The 18,478-nt window shown below is 38.2% G+C and overlaps 2 protein-coding genes across 2 annotated transcripts in view; both read right to left on the bottom strand.

The window, feature by feature from the left end:
- Nucleotides 1-1,801: 1,801 nt before the first annotated feature.
- On the bottom strand, nt 1,802-2,500 carry LOC110944898 (calphotin-like). Its single transcript, XM_022186543.1, has one exon. The coding sequence runs from the start codon at nt 2,498-2,500 to the stop codon at nt 1,802-1,804; it is 699 nt and encodes a 232-aa protein (XP_022042235.1).
- Nucleotides 2,501-2,580: 80 nt separating this feature from the next.
- The window catches only part of LOC110944897 (calphotin-like), a 32,381-nt gene continuing 16,483 nt past the window's right edge, over nt 2,581-18,478 (bottom strand). The window contains exon 2 of the mRNA XM_022186541.2: nt 2,581-3,212. Within this exon, the coding sequence (XP_022042233.2) occupies nt 2,581-3,212 (632 nt within the window). The remainder of the gene's footprint in view (nt 3,213-18,478) is intronic.

Raw genomic sequence — 18,478 nt, 5'->3', positions numbered from 1 at the left:
ACCATTACCATTGCCATTTCCAACTTGAGTGTTGTTTTGGTTGTGATTTCCATTCCCAGCTTGATTCGCAACATTTCGACGATTTCCATTCCCGCCATTTCCTCCTTGTTGGCGGTTTCCATTACCATTCCCATAACCTCGATTACCTCCACGACCAGCACCAGTTCCAGCCCAACACGTATCCTTCGTGTGGCCGTTCTTTCCACATGATTCGCACTTCCTCAATCTGCACTGACCAGAATGATGGCGCTGGCACGTATTACACTTTGGCAGAGTACCCATGTAACCCTTTCCTTTGTTTTCGACACCGGTTGTGGCTCTGGCCGGTGTGCTTGATTCACCCTTCTTGTTCACATTACTGGTACCTTGCTTGAAGTTGGAAAATTTCCTTTTGATTTCACCAGACGACTCCACATGAGTCTCTTTCTTCTTCGGTTCAGTAACTGAAAACTTGTTCAATCTAATAGCTTCCTCAGTAAGTACCACACTGAGATCAATGGCTTCAGTGATCGTTGCAGGCTTGGACGTGGTAACCATGCTCATGATTTGAGGGGCCAATTCCCAGATAAAGCGCTCAACACGTTTAAATTCGGGTGTGACCATGTACGGCACTACATGGGACAAAATCATGAAATCTTTGAACAGATTCTGCAATCTTGGGGCCTTCCATCCTTAGGTGCCAGAACTCAGTCTCTAGCTTCTGTATTTCAGCACGTGAGCAGTACTTCCTTCTCATGAGCTCCTTCAGCTCATTCCAGGTTAACGCATAAACAGCAGCTTCTCCTAAAGTTTGCACTTGCAGATTCCACCACGATAGGGTACCATCCAGAAATAGCCCTGAGATGTAGGTCACTTGTTGCTCAGGAGCACACTTGTTCATCCTTAGGACATAGTCTGTCTTTTCAGCCCACCTAACAAACGCAACAGCACCTCCAGTGACGTCGAAATTTACGGGCTTGCAGTCGAGGAATTGCTTGTAGGTGCGCCCTGCACATACGTTAGAATTTACAAATGGTGTTAGCAGTCGTGCTATAAATATCCAAATGTATCGTAGTATATCTCAAACGATCTAACATTACCATTGTGTGGATTGTTATTGTCGTTGTTGTTTGAGACATTTCCGCTTGTCTCTGCATGAGAAGCTGCATACTGGGCTATAGCCGTGGCGATTATCCCTTGGAGCTCCGCCTCAGTAGTAGGCATGCGCGGGTCACGTCGTGGTGGCATCTTCTAAAAGATGTTCATGTAGGTCAGGTCATAGTAAGTAAATAATATGCGTACGTAATAACATTCATCAATCACATAACATCACATGTTATAAAATTAAAACATACAACTCAACAAAGCATGTAGTGAGAACGTTGCCATTGAGCTTCATTAATCACGACCACAATATTGTTTTACATGTTTATAGTACATCACATATCATAATAAGATCATGGGGCTACATCACCCCCAAAAATACAAATATGTCTACACATATCATATACAAAAGGTGTGATCTCTCAAAAGTCTTCGTAAGCTAGCTCAATCGCGACTTTCACACCAAAACGATCGACCTGCATCAAACCAAAAATACCTATGCTGATGGCGGAGGAGGAGGAGGAAAACGAGAGAAAAGCAAGTGACGCATGTGTAACCAGTCCTCCTCAAGTGCATGACAGACGCGCAGCAACTATGCAATCTGCTGCTCAGATGTCAAGAAACGAACGTCTGAATCAGGGGAAAGCGGACGTGGATTGTGCGGTGCTGCAAAGGGGGTCTGATAGTGACAAGGCGGACGTGGAGCTCTCTCCAACTCCTAAATACGACGGCTCAGGGCGTCCTGCTGTAGCTGTAGCGACGCAAGTATATCCTCCGTAGTGTACCCCACGTGAAATGGGTGGTACGGGTCAGACAATGGCATAACATGGGGCGTAGTCCACAAAAATGGCTCGCTCGATGGTATGAAAGATGGTGCAGCAGGTGGTGCAACATGAGGAAACTGTGACATGAATGGAAAAGATGATGACAATACGGGTGGAACAGAAACATGCAGCTGCCTCGATGACCCCTCTCCAGGACGAGGTGGCGGTATGTCATGGAGGAACGTAATGGGTAGATCAGTACGATGGGCGTCTGTGGTGTGTGGGGGAAACAATGGGATATCAGTGGTTGCAGAAACGGGTGCTACTGGAGGAGTGACAGGTAGCACAAACGGTGGGTAATCGTCATCATCCTCGATCCACCCGTTGCGGGTGTCAGCATAACGAGGATCTATGTGAGAAGCAAAAGGTGCACGGTCAACCAATGCCGGCACGGGATCGGGTAAAGGTGCGTCAACAACAGGATCATCCACCAATGGTGAAGCAACAACGGGAAAGTCAGCAATGGGTATATCATCAACCAGAGGTGCAATGGCCGGTGCACCCATATCAGGCGGTGCAACGGCTGGGGCATCATCAACAACGAGGTCATGCTCTGGTGCAGGATTAGGAGCAACAACAGGCTCTGGGGCCATGACAGGCTAAGGGTCAACAAGATCCATATCAAAATCAGCAGGAATGTCAAATAAAGGATCAATGGGAGCTACGGGCGCCTCTAGGGCTGGTCCATATGAATAAACTCGATCTCCTGGTCAGGATCGAAGTCAGGGGGAAAAACTGGATCAAAATCATCATCGACCTCATGGTCAAACTCGAACTCATGTGATGGACAAGGTGCAGCTGACATCGCCATGTCGGGGTCGGGGTCGGCGTCAGGAGAGTGATGCTGCACACCCTGGTCGTGCAAAGACGCAGATGCCACAGACTCCAATGAGTTTGGGACAGGTGAACCAAGAGAAGCCTCCTCTACAGGTGCCTCAACAATAGGAAGGATAGCACCAGCATCAATCGGAGCCCCGCCCTCATAGTCGTCCTCAGGGGGACCCTCCTCGAACAGATCAATGTCGTCATTAGATACGACATCGAGTGGCACATCCATCATGGGGAAAGCAGCAAGCGGAACAGGAGCAGGGATCACCGCAAGAGGTAGATCCCCAGCAGGAATGCCATCAGCGAGCTGTATCTCAACTCCGATGTCTGGCAGAGCGAACGGCTGGAAATCATCGTCGTCCGTGCTCATGGTGTGTGATGTGTATACGTCTCCCTCTGATGGTATCTCGTTGTCTGACACAACCGCCATGGGGTCTACTGTGTCTGATACTGTATCTGAAGATGATGGCATGGTGTCTGTAACACAACCACACATATGCACATACATCAACATGAAATCAAATAAACATGTAAGTCACAATAAAGCAAACAAGTAATTCTCCTAGTCTCCCTAGACTACCCTCCCAGCCTCTCAGACTGAACTTCCTAGCCTCTTAGACTATCTCCCTAGTCTCTAAGACCAACCTCCCAGTCTCTAAGACTAAACCTCCCCAATCTCTAAGATTGAACCCTTCAGTCTCTAAGACTGAACCTCCCTCAGCCTCTAAGACTGAACCTCCCCAGCCTCTAAGGCTGAACTCCCTCAGTCTCTAAGACTGAACCTCCCTCAGTCTCTGAGACTGAAATATAATTTTTGAAAAAGTGTATTTATACTTTTTATTTGTAAAAATGTTTTGTGTCCTGGATCTGGACGTTTTAATGTATGCAATGTAAAAATGTTTTCGTGAGAGCCCTAGTGATCATAGTCTAGACTCGAGAAAGAATCCTAGTTCGCTATGATCGATGCTCTGATACCAAGCTTGTTAGTGCCTACATCTGTCAACTTCGTCTTGTATCGAGTCTTGTACTAGATAGGATAGATCAGAGCACGTTGTACGAGAAAATAGGATGTTTAAGGTTGTTATATATGTGATTTCGCTTGAAATGACCATTGGTCATTTTCAAGCGAAATCAGCATGTTCATATTTCGCTTGAACTGATTCTAGCGGAATCAGTTTCCTATATAATCCCTTGGAGCGAAATCAGTTGTATCAGTTGTGAACTTGGATACCGAGGTGCTTCCAGTTTTCCTTTTGCATGTAATCTGTTATATATCAATCAGAAGTGTGTTTAAAGTGAATTGCTAGCTGTTTCTAAGTCAGTTTCTTAGTTTCCGCCTCTGAAACTGATCAAAACTCCTCTGAACGACTCATTTGGGTCCGTACACGATCCTACAAGTGGTATCAGAGCTCAGGAGGAGGAGTTCTGCCGAATTCAGCTGGATTTCATTGAGTTTTCTGTCTTCTACACCTTCTTTCATCATTTGAACAAGATTTCACGGTTAAAATTGGCCAAATTTTTCACAAATTGTGTAAAACTGCAATTTAACAAATCCTTGAAAGTTTCAGATTAAAACTCAGCTTAAAAGTGGTAAAAATGGACTGAAATAGAGGTTCCGCTTGAAAGAGTATCTTGTGATTCCGCTCGAGACTGTGTTATTCCGCTTGAAATTTTCAAGCGAAACCTGGTATTCCGCTTCAAAATTGCCTGATTTCGCTCCAATATTGCTATTCAGCTTGAAAGTTTGAGAGATTCCGCTCAAAAATCTAAGATTCCGCTTCAAATAGTTGAGATTCCGCTCCAAATTGATAATTGGCCTATTTCGCTTGAAACTTAAGAGGGCATTTCGCTTGAACTGCATATTTCGCTTGAAAAGTGTGTTTTTGAAAAACGTGTTGCCTAGTCATGGATTCTGAATTCTACAATGCATTTGCTACAACCCCGACTACTCCGGCTGACATTGCTAAGAATATGAACATGGAAAATGAAACTGGAACAATGCAAAAACCCCCGAAACTTATGGGAATTGAGGAATACCATGGATGGAAGAATCGATTTGAGAACTGGGTTCAGGCAAACCATCTGAGAGCTTGGGAAAGTATTGAAACCAAGTATGTTAGACCACAGTCTGCATTGAATGTTGACAAAATCATCTCAGAATTTTCAGAAAAAAGAGAGAGATAGTTACAAAGGAGAGAAAATGATGATTAGTCTCCTACAACAAGCTGTCAAAGAATACATCTTTATTTTGCTTCAGCATGATGGGAGTGCGTTTTCGATCTGGGAAGCACTTGAAAAGAAATTTGAAGGAAGCACAAAAATGCTCAAGAGTAAAGCATCTTTGCTGAAAAAGGAGGTTGAATTGTTTACTAATATGCCTGGTGAAACTACAAAGACTCTCATTGAGAGATATTGTCATCTTGTACGTACTATGTCTCAGCTGAAAATCACTAAAACTCCAGCAGAATGGGTTGAAAAGCTAGCTGACGCTTTACCACAGAAAGAATGGGGTACTTATCTCATGATCTTAAAGAATTCTGGAGAGTTTAGCAGATTGTCGATTGGTCAGTTTATTGAAAAGCTTGAGGCACAGGATCTTGAACAGCAGAAGATTGCCAGAATGAACAGCTCAAGTCATCAACAGGATATCAAACTGTACTACAAAGGAAATGTTCAAACAGTTGAAGCAAGTCCAATGATTCAAACCGCATTTAGTGCAGGAAATCAATCTGGAACAGGCAGTCAAAGTTCAGTCAACACTAGTGGATTTTCAAATGTTAATCCTCCAAGTGTTCAAAGTGCAACTGTTGGTAGTGAACATATGATTCAGTGCAATGTTGCATTACATCTTCAAAATGGACAAAATTTTTTCGGGAGAAGTTGTGAAAAAACCATATGGCATTCATGGTTACTGCGTCGGAATCTTACGAAGGATTGATTGCTGGAAAAATTGGCAATCCAATGCTAACAAAGGAAGACTATGACCAGATTGATGCAGAAGAATTAGAGCTTATGGATATAAAATGGGCTTTAGCGAGTGTTCTGAGAAGAGCTGAAAAGTTCAAAATGATTACAGGACGAAATGACTTTTTGGATGCTCATCTTTAATCTTTACATTTTGATAAATCTAAAGTTACTTGTCTTAAATGCAGGGGAAAAGGTCACTTCAAAAGAGAGTGCAAAAATCAGGAGAGTAGTGGAGCAAAGAATCCTTTTGGAAAAGATGATTATTATCGGAAGACAATATATCAGCAAATCACTCATCAACCACATCAACAGAAGGATTCTCAAACTGCTCATGGAAAGATGATCGAAGATGCAAATAAGAAAGCTTATTACGGCATTATTGATCAAGATGACGAAAAAGTGGCTGAAGGCTTTAGCTGGGACAAGTATATTCGAGCTGATCCAAATGTTAAAGCTTTTGTTGCTCAGATTGTTCAAAAGCTAGAATTGATGAAGGAATGGATAGCTGTGTTATCTGATGAAGATGAAAATCTGTTTCTTCATAAGATAGTTCAACAGAAAGCAGTGATGAAGATGAAGAAATTGAGCAGATAAATGTTGGAAAAACTCACTTATCTTCTGACAGTTTTGAATTTTATTTTGCAGATAAACTGAAGAAACTCAAAGAGAGAAAAGCTGCAAAAGAAATGAAAGAAACCAAGATTGTTGAGAAGATAGTTGAAGTGGAAAAGATAGTTGAAGTCGAGAAGATTGTGGAGGTCGAAAAGATTGTTGAAGTCACAAAACCATGTCTTACATGTTCAGTATCATGCAAACAATGTGAAGAAAAAGACGAGAGGTTTAGTGAATCAGAAAAGTTGAAAGAGAAGTTGCTGTTCGATGTCAAAAATTTAAAGGAATCATATGACGTGTTAAACAGAACAGTGAACAATTTGCAAAAGATAAACACAGAAAGAGAAAATGCTTTGAAAATGATGAATGCAACTATGATGTCGAAGCAGAAAGAGATAAATTTTTATATTGAAGAATGTGCGAAATGGAAGCAAGAATTGGATGGTGAAAAAGTTGAAAATGAAAGAATTAGACGTTTATTGAGAAGTTACACAAGTTCTGATTACTTAATTGACAGAATTTATCCTACTGTTGCAGGTTTTGAGGTGTTTAAAGATGAAGAAAATGAGTCAAAGAAGAAAAAGGATACTGGTAAGAAACAGAGTGTCTGTTATAACAAGTGTCCGCCTCCAATTTGGGAAGGTTACTCGCCTAGAAAACCAAATGAGGAACAAGTTAAAAAGGCAGTCAATTTAAAGTTAGAGTCCGAGTTAACCGATGTATTACCAGACAACATTGACATCACGTTCACAGCGTCTGACACAGATCATGAGTCCGAATTAATAAAAAGAATGGTTGATCAGGTGTTGGATAAGGATGAGGAGTCAGAGTCAAAGTCTGAGTCCGAAAGTTCGTGTTTGTCAGTCGGGAGTTCAAGTTCGTCCGAAAAGAGTTCAAAATCGTCGGGAAAACGGGTTTATAGTAAAGAATTTTTGTTGTCAAAATCTAATTTGAATGACGAACATTTGAAGTTGCATATACTTTGAATGATTCTGACAAATTATATTTTGATAAAGAGTTTCCAATAAGAAGTGTTCATTTTGAAATGATTAAAAAGGTTTTCAAAATGACAGAAATTAATATTTTTGAAATAAAAGATTTAAATCTTACTGAAAAACCTAAAAAATACACTTCAAGAATTCAACAACGGTTAAACAAGAAAAAAAGGTTACAGTTCTGGTTCTGGTTTTCAAAAGAAACCAAACCATAACGGTAATTTCAAAAAGAAAGGTCTTGGTTTTATTCCACCAGAAAACTATAAAAATGAGAAAATTTCTAAAAAATGCAAAATTTGTTTCAGGACCATTTGCTGAGGAGGAAAAGAAGAGCTCATTCTGGAGACAATCAAATCAAGAATTTCTTGCTGCGAAGAAGAAGAATGAAGTTCAGAGAAAAGAAACCAGAACCTGTTTTAGATGCAATGAAATTGGTCACATTGCATGGAACTGTCCTAAAGCAACTAATACAAAACAGGGAGTTTCTGGAAAATTGAAAGAAGTTGTTGTTGATAAAACTGAACCACCAACTGAGAAATTTAAAGTGTTTAAAAATTCAACATATGAAATTGGTGAATGTTCAAAGAGATTTTACAGGAGAAGTGTGAAGCTTGACAACCAAAAGTGGGTTGTTAAGAAATCTAAAGTAAAATCTGACGATGAATCTGATTCCACAAAATCAGAGGAGCCACATGTTTTTAAAAAGGGTGAAAACTCAGTTCCTTCAATGGATGATGAGAACTTTCCACCATTGAGGACTGAGAATTTTAAAAAGAAAATTGGAAAAGTTGAGATCTCTAATCAATTTTATTCTGAAAAGAATGAATTTGATGTTGAGAAGGCTTTTAATGGAAATGTGAAGAAAATTTTTGGAAAGATGATCGATGGAGAGGTTAAAGGGGTAAAGGACTTTTATGCTACAAAGAAAGCAACTTACACCCCAACTGCAGATGAGTTGGTTTCACCCAAGGCTGGTCAGGCTTGGGTGGACATTTTCTTTCATTGAAAAACCTGACTTGCCGGAGATCCCAAGTTTGTAATCGTGGATCAGGAATCGGCATCTTTCTTGATAAAATTGTTTGTATGAAAGAGTTTAAAAGTTGTTTAAATTATACAGGTGATGGACTATGCCGGAGCTTCCAGGTTGGCAAGTGCGAAGCAGGAATCGGCATTTTGATTGGTAAAATGATTTGTGTAGATGTTTTATTCCTACACGTGATCAAATGATTTGAATATACTTACAAGTGGTAAGAGGTTAGATCTTACAAGTGATTTGTCAAGGTCATTAGTTTGAACTTGATGTAAACCTCATATATGTGATTGAATGAACAAGATGATGAACCCGACCCTACAAGTGGTTAAAACAAAACCTATTTTCCGGAAAAATCATTTTGATGAAAACAAACTTAAGTGTTTTGAAATCATAATGAGAAAATGGTTTCTTGAAAGGGGGAGTTCTGATTGTTTATGCCAAAAAGATGGCGAATTGAGGTGATTCGATATCAGTTGTCATTTTCCTGTATAGTTTGTTTTCAAAATTCTTTCTACTAAATGGGTCAAGAGCTCATTTTATTCTCAAATTCCGTTAAATGTGTTTGCATTTTAGGGGGAGTAGAAAATTTCAGAAAATCCAAAAACATTTGAAAATTTGAAAAAGCCAAAAACATGATAAAATGTATAAAGAGTTTTGGTGTATAAAAGAGGAAATGATAGTACATCAGTGGACTGTCACAACATGCTAAAGAAATGGAAAGTTAAAATTGTGATAAACAATCTCACTGCGGATATGCCAGTAGATTTTTTCACATTTAGTAAATTGTGACGAGATATAAACCTAAAAATTCAAACTTGTTTAATTCGTGGGGAACAACTTCTTGGATATATGGGTAACCCCCGAAATCTTGTTTGAAAGGTCCCTCTTTCTGAGATACTAGGTCTTTATGCTCAGTGATATCTGGGTATTATTCCGGGACTTCTGCTGAATGGAAATTCTGACCTAGTCCCGCATAATACTTTCCGCATTGCTTGAAATATAGCGCCACCCTCAGCATAAAAAATGATGAAACATTGAAAAATGCTAATCATGTACTGTTGAAGAAAAGATCCTCTAAAGGGGACACACCTATAGTCGAACCGTCATCTCTCTGCTGAATGGAAGTTCTGACCTGAGCTCTCACGGTTTCGCATCTAACCCCTTACAGATATCATCTAGGTATACTCACCTGTAAGACTGAAATTGGGATCCGGATACGGGAGTATATTCAAGTAGTGGGACACGCGAATAAGTTTAAGTGCTTAAGACATTAATCCTGTATCTCGAAGCAGTTGAACTTTGTGTGAAAATTTAAGTGGACAAGTATACTGACAATCTAGGTGAATTGTTTAGAACTTAAAATGAAATGAAGCTTAAGAGTGCAATTCTCTCATTATAGTAGATAGATATTGGACCAACAACCTTCAAGTAGATAGATATTGGACCGACAACCTTCAAGTATGGCCGACAATGGATGTGATGGATGTGACGGCAACTACTGGTGTGACTGGTCGGAGATGGAGTTTCCGGTGATGGTGACGGCAACTGCTGATGTTGGCAGCTGCTGCTGTTGTTGTTTTTTATACGGATTGGAGGAAAAGGAAAGGACGGGTTTGATGTTTGATTTTGGTTTTTTCTGGTTTATTTTGATTTTGGTTGTGATTGATTGTAGAAGATGAGCAAGATGTTTCACGGATCAGAAACTCTGCTCTGATACCATGTTGTAAATTGAAGACTACATTGCATATATCTTGCATACAAAACAGAAAACCAAGCCTTTGTTTATAGGCATTACAAGAATGAATAAAAGGAAAGATTTTGATAAATATAGAGATGATGTTGAAGATCCATAATTTTCTCTAAATTATTTTGTTTCTTTTTCTAACAATATGAACTTTGAATCGGATATCAGTTCGATGGAACTGCCATTCGAGAGTTGGTATATGCCACTGATCGGATGAGATTGAGAGTACTAAGGATCGAATGGCAGTTCGTTCGAAGTGCCGTTCGATACTTTTCAAACAATTTATTCACAAGCAATCTGTGTACTTTCCAAAAGTACTTTCAGATTAAATACACTGTGTAAGCTTTATTTTTTGAATGATTTGTCAACACATGCAAGCTTTGATTCAAATCACATGCAACCTGACTTTTGCAATTAATGGGCCGATAAGATTGAAATCAAATAGATTTCAATTGGACCTCAACACCCACTGTTCTGACAAACTATGACGTGTTATGAATCTTTATATTACACAATATCTAATTGAGCCGAAAGATTTGACTTTTAAGATTCACGTGTGTTTGAACAAATGCGTTTTAAGAAGTAAAGTGATATTTGAATGAATTGGTTGTGGATCGGATGGTCATCCGATCGGATGGCCATCCAATCGGTGAACATCATGAACATTAACAGCAACAATACACAACATTTTCGGACAGAAAATTCACGATTTCTCACAAACTGTTTGGAATTAAGGTCTGAAAATTTGTAGGCTTGTAAATCAACTGTTTTCGCTCACAATATCCAAAAATCAGTGTTTTTTAACCGTAAAATCTCATTTAATTTTGCGTTTTTCAGTCAAGAATGTGAAGAAAAAGAGTAGAGTAAGAATTTTGACAAATCTGATGTGATTTTGACTCTGAATCTGATTAAATCTTGTGCGATTTTGTGTGTTTGATCCGTGCAATCGAGCTCCTGCTCTGATACCACTTGTAGGAACGGTTTTGGACTCCCGAACGATTGCATATAACACGTGTGACGTGCAGAATCCGTACACGTACGTGGACCGAACACGAGAACCGTAATATAATCGTGATTCTATTGATAAATCTGAAAGGATACAAGCACCTTGAATCACCTTGCTACTTTCTCTCTCTAGCTCCTAAGCTCCAAGTCTCTCAAATGGCAAAAGTTCTAAATCTAATGCATAAGCCTCCTATTTATAGGCCAAGGCTTTAATGAGAGATCTCATTAATTACAATATTGCCACCTTGCCTTTTCCCTACTTATTACAATATAAAGTCTTGTTATCTTCTGATTTCTGCTACGAACTGGATTGATGGAGGCGATAGACATAAATGCACTAACAAGAGAGATAATAATAATAATAATAATAATAATAATAATAATAATAATAATAATAATAATAATAATAATAATAACAACAATGATATTTTTAGAAATATTTTGTTTTTAATCATATTTAAAAAAAGGGTAAAAAGACTAAAATACGCTTGGGTGACTAGATTTAACAAGAAAATTTAACTGGGTTAGGACCAAAGGACATAACGTGTAAGAGTTTGAAACATTACGTATAAAACTCATCAATTTTACGGCCCAAAAACTATCACACCCCGACTCGCAGCGGAATAGGTGATCAAGGCATGATTGGGTTTATCCGAGAACATATGACTTGCTGTTGCGTGTTTTAAATACATTAATCTAAACTATATGTTTCACATAACAAACAATCCAAATATAAATTCCATAAGAGACATATAATGATTTAATTCCACTAATCCGTTTCTTGTTAACTAAGGCCCATCCTATGTCCAACCTTCTCGTCAAACATGGTCACCTGTATCATGTGTAGAAAATGGTTTTTGGGTCAACAAAAGTTGGCGAGTGAACCTTATTGTTATTTGAAAAGAATTTTTATGATTAAATTTGATATGTTGAGAAAACGTGTGTTAACCAATGTAAGTAAGCATGTTTGTATGCTATATATCAAACTCATAACACAACCTCAAACAATAAACAAACAAACCAACTGAAATGATTCAATAAATGTATACATGTTGCACGGTATTATGGTGTGCCAATAAATGCATGTATGTTGCACAGTATTATGGTGTGCCAATGAATGAATGTATGTTGCACTAGATTATGGTGTGCTGCAAGGTCTAAGCTCAATCAAACGGAGTTGACCTCGTATGATTGGCAACGCCAAGTTCCGCTCATAGGTAATGGAGAACAGACGAGCCTATGATGATGAAATGTCCAAAATGTAAGACCCTAACACGTAATATCTTAAAAACGACGCAATGGAAATTGAAGCCTTAAAATTTCTTTCTTTATTAACAACATTACTTACGGGAAGACCAAATTATAAAATGTCATACATTTCATAGAAGGAATTCACAACATTAACACTTAAATTAATACTTCAAGGGGTTACATTATTCAAACTATGTGATTGTTCTTCCATACAATCCTTGCTCTTTGACTCGATCTACACCCGCTTATCTTCGTTAGTGGTAGAGGAAACCCGTATGATACATGTGGACATCATATACAACATAACCGTTAGTCATTGTCACACCATTCGACATTTTTCAATAATATTGAAAATTGTATAACAATCTATATTGTAATCTTGGATTCATTCAAGATTTCTCTTAAATTCTCTTAATCCAAGTTCGGCTTTAATTCCTCATAAACTGTCGTAACCCCCGTTCCCTTTAACAAAACCGAGAACGGGCGGCCACGGCCAGTTTTGATGGTATCGGTGTTTTATCCATTTTGGCAGCGGAATTTACATCAGGACCACAGTTAGGAAATATTTTATCAGAGTAAAATACCACACTTTCATAATATTAAACATATGGGATAAAACCCAAGTTTTAAGTACACACATTTTCATAGGAATAAATCCTATTTTATTTAATAAAAACATCTATTTATTTTAGGTAACTTTATTGCCACTTTTCCAAGCCTTCAGTGCTGTCCACCTGACTTCTATTTGGCTTTCACATTTTGTTACCTGAAACGTGTTTAAAAGCATTTTGTAAGTGGGAAATACTGGTGAGTGAATCCCAGTTTAATCAAGTTTAAATAAAAACCATTGTACAGTATTGAGGGCGGTCTCGCAATTACATTTGTTTCCAAGTCATATCAATTACCACTCATGGTACTGTCAACCCGACTTGTGGAAATGTTACTCCTCGCAAGGCAGTAACAAATTTTGTATACAAAACCTCAACATACCGACGATAATTGTATCCTTACAAATACTCAATAACTGCTTAATATATAATTAATCGTGTGAGGTTTTGTAAAAAACAATTTGCAAAAAGGAGATTACTCACATTGTTGTATAAAAGAGGAAATGATAGTACATCAGTGGACTGTCACAACATGCTAAAGAAATGGAAAGTTAAAATTGTGATAAACAATCTCACTGCGGATATGCCAGTAGATTTTTTCACATTTAGTAAATTGTGACGAGATATAAACCTAAAAATTCAAACTTGTTTAATTCGTGGGGAACAACTTCTTGGATATATGGGTAACCCCCGAAATCTTGTTTGAAAGGTCCCTCTTTTTGAGATACTAGGTCTTTATGCTCAGTGATATCTGGGTATTATTCCGGGACTTCTGCTGAATGGAAATTCTGACCTAGTCCCGCATAATACTTTCCGCATTGCTTGAAATATAGCGCCACCCTCAGCATAAAAAATGATGAAACATTGAAAAATGCTAATCATGTGCTGTTGAAGAAAAGATCCTCTAAAGGGGACACACCTAAAGTCGAACCGTCATCTCTCTGCTGAATGGAAGTTCTGACCTGAGCTCTCACGGTTTCGCATCTAACCCCTTACAGATATCATCTAGGTATACTCACCTGTAAGACTGAATATTGGGATCCGGATACGGGAGTATATTCAAGTAGTGGGACACGCGAATAAGTTTAAGTGCTTAAGACATTAATCCTGTATCTCGAAGCAGTTGAACTTTGTGTGAAAATTTAAGTGGACAAGTATACTGACAATCTAGGTGAATTGTTTAGAACTTAAAATGAAATGAAGCTTAACAGTGCAATTCTCTCATTATAGTAGATAGATATTGGACCAACAACCTTCAAGTAGATAGATATTGGACCGACAACCTTCAAGTATGGCCGACAATGGATGTGATGGATGTGACGGCAACTACTGGTGTGACTGGTCGGAGATGGAGTTTCCGGTGATGGTGACGGCAACTGCTGATGTTGGCAGCTGCTGCTGTTGTTGTTTTTTATACGGATTGGAGGAAAAGGAAAGGACGGGTTTGATGTTTGATTTTGGTTTTTTCTGGTTTATTTTGATTTTGGTTGTGATTGATTGTAGAAGATGAGCAAGATGTTTCACGGATCAGAAACTCTGCTCTGATACCATGTTGTAAATTGAAGACTACATTGCATATATCTTGCATACAAAACAGAAAACCAAGCCTTTGTTTATAGGCATTACAAGAATGAATAAAAGGAAAGATTTTGATAAATATAGAGATGATGTTGAAGATCCATAATTTTCTCTAAATTATTTTGTTTCTTTTTCTAACAATATGAACTTTGAATCGGATATCAGTTCGATGGAACTGCCATTCGAGAGTTGGTATATGCCACTGATCGGATGAGATTGAGAGTACTAAGGATCGAATGGCAGTTCGTTCGAAGTGCCGTTCGATACTTTTCAAACAATTTATTCACAAGCAATCTGTGTACTTTCCAAAAGTACTTTCAGATTAAATACACTGTGTAAGCTTTATTTTTTGAATGATTTGTCAACACATGCAAGCTTTGATTCAAATCACATGCAACCTGACTTTTGCAATTAATGGGCCGATAAGATTGAAATCAAATAGATTTCAATTGGACCTCAACACCCACTGTTCTGACAAACTATGACGTGTTATGAATCTTTATATTACACAATATCTAATTGATCCGAAAGATTTGACTTTTAAGATTCACGTGTGTTTGAACAAATGCGTTTTAAGAAGTAAAGTGATATTTGAATGAATTGGTTGTGGATCGGATGGTCATCCGATCGGATGGCCATCCAATCGGTGAACATCATGAACATTAACAGCAACAATACACAACATTTTCGGACAGAAAATTCACGATTTCTCACAAACTGTTTGGAATTAAGGTCTGAAAATTTGTAGGCTTGTAAATCAACTGTTTTCGCACACAATATCCAAAAATCAGTGTTTTTTAACCGTAAAATCTCATTTAATTTTGCGTTTTTCAGTCAAGAACGTGAAGAAAAAGACTAGAGTAAGAATTTTGACAAATCTGATGTGAATTTGACTCTGAATCTGATTAAATCTTGTGCGATTTTGTGTGTTTGATCCGTGCAATCGAGCTCCTGCTCTGATACCACTTGTAGGAACGGTTTTGGACTCCCGAACGATTGCATATGACACGTGTGACGTGCAGAATCCGTACACGTACGTGGACCGAACACGAGAACCGTAATATAATCGTGATTCTATTGATAAATCTGAAAGGATATAAGCACCTTGAATCACCTTGCTACTTTCTCTCTCTAGCTCCTAAGCTCCAAGTCTCTCAAATGGCAAAAGTTCTAAATCTAATGCATAAGCCTCCTATTTATAGGCCAAGGCTTTAATGAGAGATCTCATTAATTACAATATTGCCACCTTGCCTTTTCCCTACTTATTACAATATAAAGTCTTGTTATCTTCTGATTTCTGCTACGAACTGGATTGATGGAGGCGATAGACATAAATGCACTAACAAGAGAGATAATAATAATAATAATAATAATAATAATAATAATAATTATAATAACAACAACAATGATATTTTTAGAAATATTTTGTTTTTAATCATATTTAAAAAAAGGGTAAAAAGACTAAAATACCCTTGGGTGACTAGATTTAACAAGAAAATTTAACTGGGTTAGGACCAAAGGACATAACGTGTAAGAGTTTGAAACATTACGTATAAAACTCATCAATTTTACGGCCCAAAAACTATCACACCCCGACTCGCAGCGGAATAGGTGATCAAGGCATGATTGGGTTTATCCGAGAACATATGACTTGCTGTTGCGTGTTTTAAATACATTAATCCAAACTATATGTTTCACATAACAAACAATCCAAATATAAATTCCATAAGAGACATATAATGATTTAATTCCACTAATCCGTTTCTTGTTAACTAAGGCCCATCCTATGTCCAACCTTCTCGTCAAACATGGTCACCTGTATCATGTGTAGAAAATGGTTTTTGGGTCAACAAAAGTTGGCGAGTGAACCTTATTGTTATTTGAAAAGAATTTTTATGATTAAATTTGATATGTTGAGAAAACGTGTGTTAACCAATATAAGTAAGCATGTTTGTATGTTATATATCAAACTGATAACACAACCTCAAACAATAAACAAACAAACCAACTGAAATGATTCAATAAATGTATACATGTTGCACGGTATTATGGTGTGCCAATAAATGCATGTATGTTGCACAGTATTATGGTGTGCCAATGAATGAATGTATGTTGCACTAGATTATGGTGTGCTGCAAGGTCTAAGCTCAATCAAACGGAGTTGACCTCGTATGATTGGCAACGCCAAGTTCCGCTCATAGGTAATGGAGAACAGACGAGCCTATGATGATGAAATGTCCAAAATGTAAGACCCTAACACGTAATATCTTAAAAACGACGCAATGGAAATTGAAGCCTTAAAATTTCTTTCTTTATTAACAACATTACTTACGGGAAGACCAAATTATAAAATGTCATACGTTTCATAGAAGGAATTCACAACATTAACACTTAAATTAATACTTCAAGGGGTTACATTATTCAAACTTTGTGATTGTTCTTCCATACAATCCTTGCTCTTTGACTCGATCTACACCCGCTTATCTTCGTTAGTGGTAGAGGAAACCCGTATGATACATGTGGACATCATATACAACATAACCGTTAGTCATTGTCACACCATTCGACATTTTTCAATAATATTGAAAATTGTATAACAATCTATATTGTAATCTTGGATTCATTCAAGATTTCTCTTAAATTCTCTTAATCCAAGTTCGGCTTTAATTCCTCATAAACTGTCGTAACCCCCGTTCCCTTTAACAAAACCGAGAACGGGCGGCCACGGCCAGTTTTGATGGTATCGGTGTTTTATCCATTTTGGCAGCGGAATTTACATCAGGGCCATAGTTAGGAAATATTTTATCAAAGTAAAATACCACACTTTCATAATATTAAACATATGGGATAAAACCCAAGTTTTAAGTACACACATTTTCATAGGAATAAATCCTATTTTATTTAATAAAAACATCTATTTATTTTAGGTAACTTTATTGCCACTTTTCCAAGCCTTCAGTGCTGTCCACCTGACTTCTATTTGGCTTTCACATTTTGTTACCTGAAACGTGTTTAAAAGCATTTTGTAAGTGGGAAATACTGGAGAGTGAATCCCAGTTTAATCAAGTTTAAATAAAAACCATTGTACAGTATTGAGGGTGGTCTCGCAATTACATTTGTTTCCAAGTCATATCAATTACCACTCATGGTACTGTCAACCCGACTTGTGGAAATGTTACTCCTCGCAAGGCAGTAACAAATTTTGTATACAAAACCTCAAGATACCGACGATAATTGTATCCTTACAAATACTCAATAACTGCTTAATATATAATTAATCGTGTGAGGTTTTGTAAAAAACAATTTGCAAAAAGGAGATTACTCACATTGTTGTCTTAGATTTTCTGTAAGGGTTTCCTGGTGACAATCTATAAATTACACAAATGCACACGTGTTAGTATAATAACCCATTTTAACATTAGTAATACCCTCCCCGAGACGGCATTCCAACGACTACGTCGGGCAGAACCACGACAGCCATTACGGAACCCTAGATCAATCGGGCAGCGTATCTAATACGTATCCAGGGATTATGATACTTACAACGGAGCAGAACCTCATTATTTAGGGGGTATTATTCCTGAGAATAGCTTCTACTATTAAGAAATTCGAGATTAAGAAAAGGAAATGAGCGATCGGAACTGAAGGCCAATGCCCTTAATTTATAGGGCTATAATCTGACTTCCTCGCGGCCCGCGACAGCCATCGCTGCCTCTTTCACGGCCCGCGAGATAGGTGGCTAGGGCTGTAGGCTTGATCGGTCACCACTATAGACTTGCCGGTTGTTGTGCCACTTGGCAGCACCGGGCTGCGCCACATACCCAGTCGCTCGCGGCCCGCGTAGACTCAAGCGGAGTCTGTCGCGGCCCGCTAGAGCCTCTATTTTCTTGTTTTTAATTAATTTTAATAAAAATTAAGGTATTCGGGGTCCGTTTTTACGTATAGGGGGT

The sequence above is a fragment of the Helianthus annuus genome, chromosome 6 (genome assembly GCF_002127325.2).
Source record: "Helianthus annuus cultivar XRQ/B chromosome 6, HanXRQr2.0-SUNRISE, whole genome shotgun sequence".
In the NCBI taxonomy this organism is placed as follows: Eukaryota; Viridiplantae; Streptophyta; class Magnoliopsida; order Asterales; family Asteraceae; genus Helianthus; species Helianthus annuus.
The sequence above is the reverse complement of the archived record's forward strand: the minus strand, read 5'-3'. Positions and strand labels throughout refer to the sequence as shown.

Bases quoted from the DNA above. Each gene is read 5' to 3' on its own strand.
- LOC110944898 (XM_022186543.1), bottom strand. From the start codon at position 2,500: ATGGCCCCAGAGCCTGTTGTTGCTCCTAATCCTGCACCAGAGCATGAC.